This window comes from Octopus bimaculoides, chromosome 7 (assembly GCF_046866305.1).
Source record: "Octopus bimaculoides isolate indiv1 chromosome 7, ASM4686630v1, whole genome shotgun sequence".
In the NCBI taxonomy this organism is placed as follows: Eukaryota; Metazoa; Mollusca; class Cephalopoda; order Octopoda; family Octopodidae; genus Octopus; species Octopus bimaculoides.
In genome coordinates this window covers 81,813,821-81,828,820 of record NC_142934.1, presented here as the reverse complement: position 1 = coordinate 81,828,820, position 15,000 = coordinate 81,813,821, and the positions used below count along the sequence as shown (strand labels likewise).

The following is a 15,000-nucleotide window of genomic DNA, read 5'->3' as shown; positions in this document are numbered from 1 at the left end:
TTCACTTAAACATATATTATTTTGTACTCTAGGCACAAGGCCTGAAAGTTTGGGGGAGGGGGGCCAGTCGATTAGATCGACCCAAGTTACGCAACTGGTACTTAATTTATCGATCCCGAAAGGATGAAAGGCGAAGTCGACTTCTGCGAAATTTGTACTCAAAACGTTAAGACAGGGGAAATACCGCTAAGCATTTCGCCCGGCGTGCTAACGTTTCTGCCAGCTCCCCGCCTTCACTTAAGCATATATTATTTGAAGTCAAATGTTTCGTTGCACCAATTATGACCTGATCATTAACGCACAAAATGATGAATACTTAAGCGAATCTTTGTGTGTTTTTGAATAGATAATACGTCTTTTCCACGCTGCAATCATTTTAGTTTGAACACACGATCTCCGACCAAACCACTTTCTTGGCAACTGAACCTTCGGAATAACAATTTTAAGTTATCTAATAATGACATTTATATTTGTCGTTGGTTAATTAAAATGTTACCGTCATTTCATTAATACATTATGCAATAAGTATAGTTTAATCCTAAAAAAATTGTTACTAAACAACCTCTAAAAGAAAACTGACTAAAAGCTTCAAGATTCGTTGAAGAAATATTCAACCACTACTGTGGTTGAATATATTCTTAAGTCCACCATTTCGTCAATCGCAGCAGCTTCCAAGCGTCTCCACTAATTTAGTTCTCAAAGATGCGAACTGTAAAGAGAGATAAATTAGAAGAACTGGCATTCTTTCCTGCAACATTTTAAGTAAAAAGTTTATTCTTTACTTTATTAGAAGTAATAGCTTGTCCTATGCTTTTACAGGTGTAATAACTTGTCCTGTACTTTTCCAGACTTATAATCTTAAGAATATTACTTTTCATGCTCGCATTTTTCCATGTAATATAACGTTTGATTAACTCAAAGCTTTAACCACGCCATGTCGTTAAGAATTCACAATAAGTCTTAACGTTTTCTTTGAAGTAGAACAAATAGCAAGAAATTCAGAAATGTACAATCGAATTTCCTTGATTTAATACTCAAAATAAAGCGCGTTTCAAAAACTATACCTTCATTTTGTTGGCGGCTTTTAATCTAAATTAATGAAAATTGAAATGGCATTCGACTTTACAACAAAAATAAGCGATAGTTTATATTTCATTTAGTGTTTTCCTTTCAGAACCAATATTTATTGAATTCGATAATTTAGTAATTATCGATCCTGTTCTTAATTAATGTTTTATCAGAAATACAACAAACACAATACTGTAAGTGTTAATAATTGTTTTATTTCTTATGTGCTCCAGACAAACACATACATTCGCCGCCATACACTCAAATACCTTCCTTCACCACTCCTCAACCCTCCGAATGGTTGTTGATAAGACACGCAATATAATGTTGTTGAAATGTACGTAATCATTTACTTTAGACTGTGATACTGATCACCAAGCCACAATATTAAGGGAGTTAGATTTTCAGACGCTCGCAATAATCCTTTTAGACAATATTTACTATCTTAACTAATAATTGAATTAGTGTACATGATAGAAATACCAAACCAGGTGAACTGGATGTTTTCGCTCCCATGATGCAGTAGAAAATTAGTTTGCAAGATAACAAATTGTACGTTCTGAAATTATCATATTTAGAATTAGTGGTTGCTTTTGTTTATACACTTCCAATGCTACAATGTGAATACGTATGTATATATATATATATATATATATATATATATATATATATATATATACACTCAATCTTGAAATTCGTGTTAAATACATAAATACTTTAATAGTATTAATACTTTGATACAATAGAGCACTCAATATATATTCAGTACATAATATTCTCATTGAATATATTTAACTAAAGATTTATATATATACACTCATACATATACATATGTGCAAATAATACTCATATATATATATATATATATATTCATATATATATATTAATACACGCACACACATCTATATATGTATAAATATTCACTTATAGATAAATATACACATACACACACACATATATAAATGTACAATATGTGTGTGTATGTGTAAATGAGTGTGTGTGTGTGAATGAATATGTGTGCGGTTATGTGAGTTCATGTACCTATAATGTTACAAAAGGGATTTCCGGAGAGTTATTTTAAGTATTTTCTTTGTAAACTTTTCTTCCAGTGAATTTTTGTTTTTACTTTGAAAGTAAAAAAGTCTCAATTTAATCGTTTTTTTTTTTAAATTGCGAGTTTATCTCTATAATGATTTGATTAAAGAAGAACTGATAAAATTTCCGTTTTCCCTTTCTAGTGAACATTATTTCCCCAAAAAACTTCATCGTAGTAAAGAGCAAGCAAATCTTTCAGCTCTTTTGTATGACTTGGTCCTTTAGTTTCAGCAATGATTTTCACCTGGAAAAGAAAACCAAATGTACATAAATTTCTGCAGACATAATGAATGAAATATAGAGCGAATTATCTCACCCGTCCAAGACTTTCAGGTGTTTTAACACCCGGTGCTTTGAGAGAGTATTCTCCACCACGCTAGTTCGCAGCCTACAAGCAAGCACGCTCAGAGTATCTGTTAAGTATATATAGTCGATAATCTTTATTACACAAGCGCTACTTTTATTTCAAATTTGAACTTATTCTTATGTATGCATCGTCCGAGCATACCAGCACATAGTCTTCACATTATATGGATAAAAATCGTGAAATGGCGCTATGATTCATGTCCAATTCAGTTCAGATAAGTGATGTTGATAATCCACAAAAATGGCGGAACATTGATGTTCATCACTTCTCGATGAGATTTGGAGTAAATTATCTCACCTGTCCATAACTTTCAGGTGTTTTAACACCCGGTTTTCGAGTAATCTCGACCGCGCCAAGTCGCAACCTACCGTCTAATACACTGATGTTATATGTTAGGTATATGTGGTCAATAATATATATATTCTAGATTTAACTTGTCTCAGTTAATGAACTGCAGCCATACTAGAATCCGCCATGATGAGTTTAATCGAGAAAATTGACCCCAGCACATATATTTTAAAGTCTGATACTTATTCTATTAATCACTTTTGCCGAAACCGCTAAGATACAGGAATGCAAAGAAACCAACACCAGTTGTCAAGCAGTGCGTGGGATATACACAACCACAAAAATACACACCACATGTACATACATATGATAGCTTCCACACAGTTTCCATCTTTCAAATTCACCTATAAGGCATTAGTCGGCCTGGGATTAAAATGAAAGAGAGTTGCACAAGGTTCCACGCAGTGGGATTGAACTCAAAACTACATGGTTGCAAAGCGAGCTTCTTAACAACATGGCCATGATTGAGATAAAAATTTGAAAGTTTTATGAGCATGCAGTCAGAGAGGAGTTAAGAAATGTAAGGCGATGTCACTGAATAAAACCACATATAAAGATGGTGTTTTATCTTTCATACAAGAAAGAAAATATAGAGTCCGGAAAGATATACAGTTATCAACAACTCATTTCAGTGTGTTATGGCTAAAATATCGCTGAAATTAGTTTCTACATCTACAGCTATCCATCACCATTTCACGTCCACTTTTCCATGCTTGCATTTGGAGACTTTCTATAGCCGGATGCGCTTCCTGTCACCGACTCTCACCTCTTCCCAAACAAATAATGTTTGCTCATTGCTGAACAGTTGTTTTCACGAAAGTCTGGAAACGAACAACCTCACTTGTATGACAATGATACTCATTTACAATCACCACGTGATGTCTAGACAAAAGTAGAACAGGTACAAATACACAAATGCACACATGCGCGCGCGCAAGTACACACACATATAAATTATGTTTTATGTATATCGTACAGTAAGAATTCTCTTTATTATTCATCTTTTACGTGGTTCAGTCATTGGATAGCAGCGATACTGGGTTCCTGGTTTCAAGGTCTTAGTCGAGCAAATCAGCTCTAATATTTATTTTAAGTGTGGTACTTATTTTATCGGTGTCTTTTGCTGAATCGCTAAGTCATGGGGACGTAAACAAGCAATAACACACGCACACATGTTTATATATAACGGGCTTTCCATACAGTTTTCGATTACCACATTCACCTGCTGGGGCCGGGGATATAGTAGAAGACACTTGCCCAAGGTACTGCGCTGTGGGACTCAACCCGGAATCGCGAAGTTTTAAAGTGAGATTCTTAACTGCACAGCCATAATTATCACGGGAAAAGGCTCAAATAAGATGCGAGCAAGAAATCCGAATCAAAACAACCGAACCAAAGTGCTGAGATATCTTCTATAATTATGAATATAGCTGATTATACTTTGAAATAAGGCCGGAAATTTTCAAAGAGTTAGTTTAATGCTGTTTTGTTTAATAGCATATACCACGCTAATACATGATTAAGATGAAAGGAAAGGTTAACATCATATTTCGTGCTAATATCAAGTTAGAAATTTCAATGATATTTTTGCATATCGACTCATTGTTCATACTCAATTAAATTGAAGCTTAAAGAATGGAAACAGCAATTGGAACACTATAACAAGGGGGAAATGATGTTACCGTCAACAGAAAATAACGATATAAAAAGCAATTATCGCAACAAAATCATAAAAGCAAGAGTTAAGATAATCTTTCTTGGAAAAGATGGCCGCTCGACGTTAGGGAAATTGTTGCGAAGAATTCTTCAAGCAACACACAAGCGCCTTAAAAATGAAATGTCACATCAGATAATTTAGTCTTAAACATAAGTATGCTTCAGGACTAAATAAAATAATAAAAGGCGGGACTTTTATTATTTTGAATAACAATCGGAAATATATTACACACCACGAAGACTCATTGCTGAGGAACAAAATGTACAGATATTAAAGGAATCTTCGAATCAGTTAATACTCTCTATCTCTTTAAGGTAGGCGAGCTGACAGAAACGTTAGCATGCAACCGGGCGAAATGCTTAGCAGTATTTCGTCTGTCTTTACGTTCGGAGTTCAAATTCCGCCGAGGTTGACTTTGCCTTTCATCCTTTCGGGTCGTTAAATTAAGTACCAGTTGCGTATTGGTTCGATCTAATCGACTGGCCCCCTCCTCCAAAATTTCGGGCCTTTTATCTAGAGTAGAAAAGAATACTCTATCTATCTATCTATCTATCTATCTATCTGTCTGTCTCTATCTATATCTCTATTTCTCTCTCTCTCTCTCTCTCTCTCTCTCTCTCTCTCACACACAAACACACACATATATAACTATACTTACACAGAGAGAGAAAGAGATAGAGAGAGAGGAGGTTAGAGAAAGAAGAGGGGTGAAAGACAGAGGAGGGGTGAGAGAGAGTCAGAGAAAAAGGCATGAAGACAAAAAACAGAGAGGCAGATATGTTTCGATGGCAAATACTGTGTACTTAATACTAATTTTAAGACTGACGAATCAAACATTAAATAAACGATAGACGCAAGTATGGCTAGCATTGTACCTGCATGGTTTCGGGCTTCTTTCAATTTCTATGTACCAAAACCACTCACAAGACTTGGTCGACCAGACGCTATAGAAAAAGTGACCTACCCAGGGTGCCACGCAGTGGACTGAAGTTGAAACCATGTGGTTGAAAAGTAGATTTCTTACCATACAGCCAAACCTGAGCGAAATCTAGTTGATTTTTCTCACATAGCAAAATACTATATATAGAGAGGTACCGTCCTCATAAAGTCGTCTAAATGACACTGAAATACCATTCAGCGTATTAATACATTTGAATTTTTTTTGTTCATCTTATTTTCGTAAGCATTGAATCGATTTGGTAAGCGGAAACCGAAAGAAGCTCGTCGTATACGTATGTACACACACACACACACACACACACACACACACACACACACACACATGTATATATGAAGGCGAATGGCTTAGCGGTTGGGGTATTCGGCTCGCGATCGTTGGGTCGCGAGTTCGATTCACGGCAGCGCGTTGTGTCCTTGAGCAAGACACTTTATTTCACATTGCTCGAGTCCTCTAGCTGGCAAAAATGACTTGCACCTGTATATCAAGGGGCTAGCCTTGTCACACTCTGTGTCACACTGAATCTCCCTGAGAAGTATGTGATGGAGTACGCGTGTCTGTAGAGTGCTCAGCCACTTCCACGTTAATCTCACGAGCAAGTTGTTCTGTTGATCGTATCAACTGGAACCCTCGTTGTCTTAAGCGACAGAGTGCCAGTTAGTATATATATATATATATATATATATATATATATATATATACGTGTGTGTATGTGTGTGTTTGTGTCTGTTTGCCCCCTGGGGTTTGTTCTTTCTCGACTAAAATTCCTCAAAGCCATGTCCCAGCATGGTTGCAGTGTAATGACAGAAACAATTAAAAGATATTTCTCCTACCTTCACTGCAAACATATTTGATGCCAACCACGCACGTTCGTGGAAAATTTCTTTGATACTGCAAAAGAGGAATATATTATTTGTTAATTTATTATAGTTTCAACAGAATCTTAATTTATTTGAATTTATTTGAATAAATACAAAGCACATCTCAATGAAAAGTTTGAGGATTTAATTCTTAATCCTTTCGGGTTCGATAAATTAAGTACCAGTTGCGTACTAGGGTCGATCTAATCGACTGGCAAAAGAGGAATATTTTATTTGTTAATTAGTTATAGTTTCAACAGAATCTTAATTTATTTGAGTTTATTTGAATAAATACAAAACACATCTCAACGAAAATTTTGTGAAATTAATTCTTAATTTTAATTTTTAGTTTTTACGTTATCTTCCTTGACGTTTCAGAGTCATTCCCAATGCCGAAAGAGGTTTCTTTCTTATATTTTTTCTCACTCTTTACTCTTTTACTCTTTTACGCGTTTCTGTCATTTGACTGCGGCCATGTTCGAGCACCGCCTTTAATCGAATCGGTAAGCTTCAGGGACATAAATACACCAAAATCGGTTGTCAAGTGATGGTCGAGAGACAAACACGGACACTAAGACACACACACATAAATATATATACTCTCTATTTCATATCTTCTCTAGAATAAGTATTGCTTAACCATTTTCTTGCACCGTCTCCGATGAAGGGATATATAAAATATACCGGAAACAGCTGTAAAACTTTCTCTTTATAAATGTTCTGAAATCTTTCACAGCCTTGGATTTTTATCTCATTCAGTTAGTTTTAAATATATATATATATATATATATATATATATATATATATATATATATATATATATATATATATACAACGAGCTTCTTTCAGTTTCCGTCTACCAAATCCATTCACAAGGCTTTAGTCGGCCTGGGGCTATAGTAGAAGACCCGGAACCATGTGGTTGGGAAGCAAGGTTCTTACCACAGAGCTACGCCTGCGCCTAAAGGCAAATTTCAATTAACTGAGAATGGTTTGCATACATCATGTAGCGTCCTTCAAGACTTTAATAAATCTGAAAAGTGGGTTCAATTCATCCACTGTCGAAGCTACCAGTGTCAGAAAACTTATCCGTGGCCTACAGACAACATTAAAACTTAAAATAATGCTTGGGAACCAATAAATGCTTCGGATTTAATTAAAACTATTTCTGCGAAATCGCTGATTAGAAGCTGATTCCTCAGACCCTCTTCATCAAAAGTAGATTTATGATGAAAGGGATTCCAACCCCGCTTACTTGTTACTGGAGATGCATCGTCTGCCTATTGAATATGCCTTCCTATTTTTAAAGACAATTATGTGGGATATGACGATAATGTAATTGCCATTTGTTGCAGGCCGAGCCTCCATGTAGAATTCTTGGGACGGCTCGTATGTATTAATCATTTATATATATGCTGTTGCATATGTATTTAGATGCGTGTATGTACGTATCTGCCGAAGAATATATTAAGAAATATAGTTTCTTCCATTACTGTACGATAAAAATGTCTGGCGGTCTGAGAAGTATCAACTTAAATAACTGGTTGGCTTTCATTTCATCATCCAAACATGTATATACGACAGCGATAGGAATAAAAGCTAGCAAGTGAAAATTAAATATTTGAATGCATTTGCTAATAGTCCATCCATTGTTAGAGTACTGGTGTCGATGGGATCAACGTTCTCCCTGCTAGCCTTGTGGACGCCAGTACCGAATCCATCCATCTGTAAATTTTCTCAGCTCACTATTCCTCCGAGAGTCATTGAAGTAGAATCCTCAGGCATCTCCTCCATAGGGTTCTATCACAAGAAAACTTTCATTACACTTTCCTGCAGGATTCCCAAGCTTGACTAACTGAGATTATGGATGTTATCTAATCATCTCGTTCTTGGTCTCCCGCTAGTTGGCTCGGCTTCAAGAATCCTTCTTGCAACTTTTCACTGCGGCATTCTAATCACATGTCCATAGTACCAGAGTTGTGCCCTCTCAATGCCGAGATGTAGCGGCTCAACCGGGTGAGATTTCCCGATCCCCTAGCTACGCAGCCTTCTGAGTAACGTTAGTCCAGGTATCATTCAGTGGAATCCCGTATTAGCCGCTTGTTTTCGCGATCGTACTCTTTCGGTCATTACCCAACGTTCATGACCACAGGTGAGGATAGGCACGAAAATCGAATTGAAGACTGCATTCATTCGGCTTCTTTTATTAATCCTGTATTCCTGAGCATTCTCTGCTAAAGTATAGTTCAAAATAAAATGTCTTTCTTAAGATGTTGGTGGTGATGATATCTGAACCTTCTGTACCGTCAATACAGTATAAGCATAATTATATGCCTGAGATATAGCTGAAGGTAAACAAAAATCAAGAGTACAGTAGCCATTTTATAGCTATCTTCGTATCAGCTGAGCTTTTCTCAATCATGACGTCACATAAAATTAATATGCTCGACTTTATGGCAACATAAATCTGCTTTTTTCTATAACGTTAATAGAAAAATATTAGGGGAAGAAAACATAAATAAAAAGCTTGTTACAACGAGTGTGTTATATGAAGAGAAGTATGTTATATCCGAAATAAATCACTATATGAAAGGTGATTTCAAAACTTCTCTGAAAATTCGTTAACTAAAATTAATAATTTTTGAATTTTCATATTGTCTTGGGATATGAATCGACAGGTTTTTAAAAGTTATGTTCTAGAAAATATCTATATTTTTAGGCGATGTTTCCGTCTGATTTTCCTATGAATGGGTGAATCATAGATCGAACAACACGATAAAACTGTTGATACTGTGAATGCACTTTTAAAAAAGTGTCATGAGCTTTCTTCGTACATCGTTATATAATGGAACATTTATATTAAATTGTGGTAAGGCAGCGAGCTGGTAGAATCGTCACCACGCCGGATAAAATGCTTCTTAGCATTTCTTCCGGCTCTTTACGTTCTGAGTTCAAATCCTGCTAGAATCAACACTGACTTTCATCATTTCGGGGTTGATAAAAGATGTATTAGTGGGTCGCTGGAGGTCAATTAAATCACACACCTCCCCCAAGTTCCAAGCCTCGCACCTATAGTGAAAAGAATTTATTAAGGTGTTGCTTCTGTCGATGATACCCCAGATCAGCCGTAATCAAACAGATATATGTTCGAAAGACACTCCAGTCGTGACGACCGCGTCTTGTTTTGTTTTCCAGTTACTGTCTATCTTTAATATCAACCCAACGTATTCTTTGAAGCGGAAAGGTGAATTTTTTTGATGGGATTTAATGGACATTTCTAACAGGTCGTCTGACCACGAAGAAGCAGCCGTATGCATGTAAGGTAAACTTATATTCATACAAGATGTGTTTACTTTACATGAGGTTGTTTATAGTACTGTATTCAAACAATGAGCTTCGTTATGAAAAGGTGAATAATATGACTAAATATGACCATCATTAGCTTTTATTTTAATTAATATATGTACATAGGTATATCTTTGTACATTCGTACGTATGTGTGTGTGTGTGTGTGCGTGCTATATATATATATATATATATATATATATATATATATATATATATATATGTGTGTGTGTGTGTGTGTTTGTGTGTGTGTGTATATGTGTGTAGATAGATGGGTGGATATATAAATGAATAAATGGATAGAAAGATAGACAAACAAACAGATAGATAGATAGATAGATAGATAGATAGATAGATAGATAGATAGATAGATAGATAGATATTAGAGTTTCACATTTTAGTTCTGAGAGGAATAACGAAATGAAATAGCGGAGGTGCTGTTATTGAAGTGTTTGTTTTAGATGACGCAGTTATTGAACATTTTGATAATGAGATGGAAGAGGATGAAGAAGAAGATGTTAATGAAGACGTCGTCAGCGAAGATATTTACTTAATCATTATAATAGGCTGTCTGATTTCGGCATGTTGTTATATAATGTGCCTGAGCAAACATATTTGGTTATTGCAACCTCGCATCTGCTGCTTGGTCACCTCTTAGTACACATTCCAATGCAATTTATATCCTATTCCGGATTATAAAACTGAAAAACCCCTGCGATATACTACTCAGTGGTATAAACTTCCAATTATCACACACTCTGAGGTTACCCTTTACTGCTATCTCCTTCACTGCACCGGCTTTCCTATCACCAGGTATCTCTTCCATCTTCCATATATTATGAAACAACTTCAATATCGCCCTTTCAATTACGTGTTTATCTATTTTAAAGTATTTTCCCTGAAATTCCATCTCAATCCTTTTCGTTTTATAATTGCCCGATGGCTCTTGTTATTTCCTCAACAAATATTTTATGTCCATCCACTTCCATCCCATCTGGTTCAGAAGTTATCAGAGCATTTTTCTTATTTACTACCTTGCTCAAGATTGCATTTAACATGTTCTTTCCATCTTTCTTAAGATTTTATATTGGATTTCTATCACCTCTTCGGCAATACTAAACACAGTTTTATTTCCTCTCTTTGTTTCATAATCTTATTTATAATTTCATCTGATTTCTGATTTCTCTACTGTCTTCTGCATTATGTAACTTAACTGCTTCACCAACTTTTACTTCCAACCATCTTTCGCTCCCAAGTATCTTATTTTATCCCTTCACGAACACCGCTTCATCTCTTTTGCGACACCAATATCTAGCTATTTCTACTTTAAGATTCATCCTATTCCCTCTTCAAATTTCAAATAGTTTTGCTCTTTTCGTACCTCAGTGAATTACCACGTTTCATTCGTAATTTATTTTCTTCATGCTGTCTTTCTTCTACCCAGAACACTTTTGGTTACGTTCTGGTACACTTCCTTACATTCCTCTACGCACCATTGATTTCTATAACATTTTTCGGTCAAAGCTTCAAGCATTAAAACGAACTTCAGCATTCAATTATTCGAACATCCTTCAGTTTTTCGGTATCAAACCTGCCATCCCTATTTTTTTCTGAAATCTTCAGCTTTAACTGTACTATACCTATTGTTAATCGATAAATACTTCCGATATCAGCACTTCGATATATTCTCAGATCTCTGCTTTCTCACGTTATTGATTTACCAAATATGATCTCTGGATAACGATATTTTTTATCAGGACTTCTTCAAATGCATTTATGAATATCCTTGATTTTAAAGAGAGTACCTCCTGTGATATAATTGGTGGTTGTATAGAAGCTGGCCAAACTTACATCATATTTACTAACATCACCAAGCCTATGTTGTTTGTTCCATAACCTCGTTGCTACTCCCAACTTTCACATTTAAATCACAATTTCCATATCACTTGCTGGTATACTATCAGCTCTACCTTGCAATAATTGGTCGAAAGAATCTTTCTCTTTAAAACTTGCATTATTTATTGATGCGTAACAAACAATAATATAGATGATGTTGCTTTGCTGCGCTACAACTTTCACTAAAAGCATTCTACCATTAGCTAAATGGTTTCATTTAGATAATACTATTTCAGAGTTTTTTTTATTCCGAGTCAAACCGACACTATCACACCCCATATTACCTTCTCTTACACAGATCAAAAATATATTACTTCCCGTCGTATTAAATTTGATATATTCATCGATCCATGTCCAATTTCCCAGTGAGGCAGCATATCAATTTTTTATCGCTCCATCTCTATTTGTTTCTATCTACTTTTCTTCCGCAATGTTTAAACACTTTGTTCCAACAAGTATTTTAGCATTTTTAACACTAGTCCAGGGCTCCTTAGTTTATTTACTCACATTATAAATACGTAGAGGATTTGTTTGCTATACCCTCAATGGTTAAGCTACCATCACGTAAGACCTAGTCCCTAGTTTTGAGCCGTGGATTCTTAGTTAAAGATAGACATCTGAAACTTTCACCGAAGGTACTATTATTACATATTGTTCTAAATATTATCGACACCGTCTCACTGTCAGGGACATTTTCGCGTCTTGTTTAGCCGACCTACCGAGGCTGTTGCTATGGACATATGTGGGGGTAAAAAGAAGTTAGCTAGATGAACCAGTTTTGGATAACCTCTTTACATAAAGGGAGATTTATCCATTGAGAAGCATTGTCTCTCGACACAAATTCCTCTGCAAATGATTTGCTGTGACAGTATATCGATGTAATAGACATATTACTTTGAGGAAATAAATGTTAAGAAAGCGTAAACGGCAAGCGTTCAGATGAATTTGAAATCGGGAGTGGAAGTACTGTAGGTAGGTGTTTTATAGCTTCCCTTCTTTGCTGTTCCAATAAACTTCGTCATAAAGGAAACAATCGGAGATGGAAGACAAAGAGCTGAATGGATTTGTGGAAAGTACATACTGGATGTTTAATCCCTTCGTTCTCTTTGAAGCATAGGTCCATCGACAACGTTTTTACTCTTTTCTCGACCATGAGCTAGCTATTTCTTTTTCATATTAGCCCTGCGCAGACCCATTTTTATCTCTTGGATAGCCTAACCTCTATCCTTTGACCTGTTCAACATGGGAGTTTTTAACATGTACTTTCACTCCGTTAGCTTAGCTCTCCGGGTCATTGAGTCACATGAGCTATCACACCGCAACAAGAAAGAGACCTTATGGCGGTTTTCTTAGTAATGGAATATCCAAATTACAAAGAATGATGCATAGCGGTGATGAAATAGTCAAAAGTGGGGCAGGGTTTAACAATGAACTTTATTAAAACTAAAGCTATGAAGACAGTGCAAATCGACAAAAGAAATATCGTTGGATGGGCACTACTAGAAAAGTAAAATACGCTTAGATATCTTGGAACTTTTACAGGACGTAGGAGGTCTTTAGAAAATGAGTTTAATAAAATATGTAAGACGGGAAATAAAGCAATAGGAGTGTTTCTCAAATGGGTGAAAATCAAATAGTTTGGTGAGTCGTTCGAAAATTAAACCACATACGATACTTGTTGTAAGAAGTGCTTTACTGTATGGAAAAGAATCATGGTAAAGCAATAGTATTAAGCTAATCGTTTTAGAGTCTTTACGAAGTTGTTGAAGCAGATGAGGATTACGAAGAATCTCGGAAAACAAATGGCGTGAGTTAATGAGAAATAAAGTGGTTCGAGGCATAAAAATATACATTGAAAAAAAAAGCATGGTCGGATGGTTGGGTTATGTGCTTCAATCACAGCTTGATGAAAGGCTGTTTCACCAATCAGTAGAATAGCCATTCCAAGGTATCAGTGGAAGAGTTAGGTCTACTTGTCAGAGAAAATGCAGAATGAGAAAGAGATAATATCAATAAAATTGCGGAAGCTGAAACGGAAACACAGAAATAGACAGAGCTGGTGAGACTACGTAAAGGTTCATTGGCGCTCGTTGGTATTAAATGTGATAAGAATAACAGACGATGATGATGATGAATATTATTAAGGCGATTGTGGTTGTTGTAATTAGCGTTGTTGTTGCTGTTTCTTTTCATGCGAAAATAAAATATCCTACCTGACGCCAATGCTGGCAATAAGCCGGGTTAAGTCGGCAATCCCACCTGGTCGATCACTGACCGTCACAACAAACTTGATCAAACGTCCATCAGCGGCCAGACCACGCTCAATAACTCTTCCTAAGGCTGGTGTGTCTATGTTTCCACCACACAAAGCCACAACAACCCTGTTAAAACACAATACTGACATGACATTGACTGATTTTATTCTTTAAAAGAACTGAAATATTAAGCATAAAGACGGACATTTTAATGTAATCTCTTCTATTTTTGTGTCGATGTTTGCGGGCAGAATTTGCCAAAGTTGAAATGATAATTAAGACACTGCAATTTTTAACATTAGCTGCCATCAACCTTCTATAATTAGACCGCAATTAAGGTTATATAATTAGAAGGTGCTAACAAACTGAAAATGTAATTACTTCCATCCGTGCATAATCTTCCATTGACTTCCGGTATTCATAGCATTCTTGCATAACTGTAGTTTCTGGATTTCATTCTACATTCAGATTTATAGATTATATTACTTTTTCGCTATGTTGATGTATTATTCATTTATTTATTTCAAGAAACATTGATGTATTTCTATTAAACCAGTAAATGCTTCGATATATATTCATATAATACAACCAGAGATATTTTTTAAAATGGGAATGTAATTACAGGTATGATTACATCTAGAGATATCGGATAAAACTCGAAAAATCGTTCTAATAATTACAAATAAATCGAAACATGCATGGAATTTTCCTAAAATACTAACAGATTACTGTTATAGCGCTACAGTCCACATATATACAGTCCCATTACCTGGTGTATTAAAACATCCTAGATACAGTGACACATTTGCTAATATATTAGCACATCCATATATATTGACCTATGTCTGCCAATGTTCCAGGTAGTCGTTTCTGAGGGGATCAAATTAGGTAGAAACATTATACACTAACATTCTTAGCGAATCCCTCTGTATTAGTATTTTTGTGTATTCTCCTTGCAACAAAATATAACAGCTAGTGCCGTTCTATGTTCGTAAATACATTACAAATATTATACAAACCGATATTTTGTATTCTATTATGACTGCACACAAAAAATGCTAGTTGTTTGTACCAAATTGACCTAGATTAAG

The 15,000-nt window shown here is 35.5% G+C and overlaps 1 protein-coding gene across 2 annotated transcripts in view; it reads right to left on the bottom strand.

Moving 5' to 3' along the window:
• Window positions 1–1,261: 1,261 nt before the first annotated feature.
• LOC106883379 (uncharacterized) overlaps window positions 1,262–15,000 on the bottom strand; it is a 74,333-nt gene continuing 60,594 nt past the window's right edge. For both annotated transcript variants that reach the window (XM_089355572.1, XM_089355573.1), the window contains 3 exons: window positions 13,868–14,035; window positions 6,387–6,444; window positions 1,262–2,407 (listed from right to left, as the gene is read on the bottom strand). In XM_089355572.1, coding sequence (XP_089211698.1) covers window positions 2,303–2,407; window positions 6,387–6,444; window positions 13,868–14,035 — 331 coding nt within the window. In that variant the 3' untranslated portion in view covers window positions 1,262–2,302. The remainder of the gene's footprint in view (window positions 2,408–6,386; window positions 6,445–13,867; window positions 14,036–15,000) is intronic.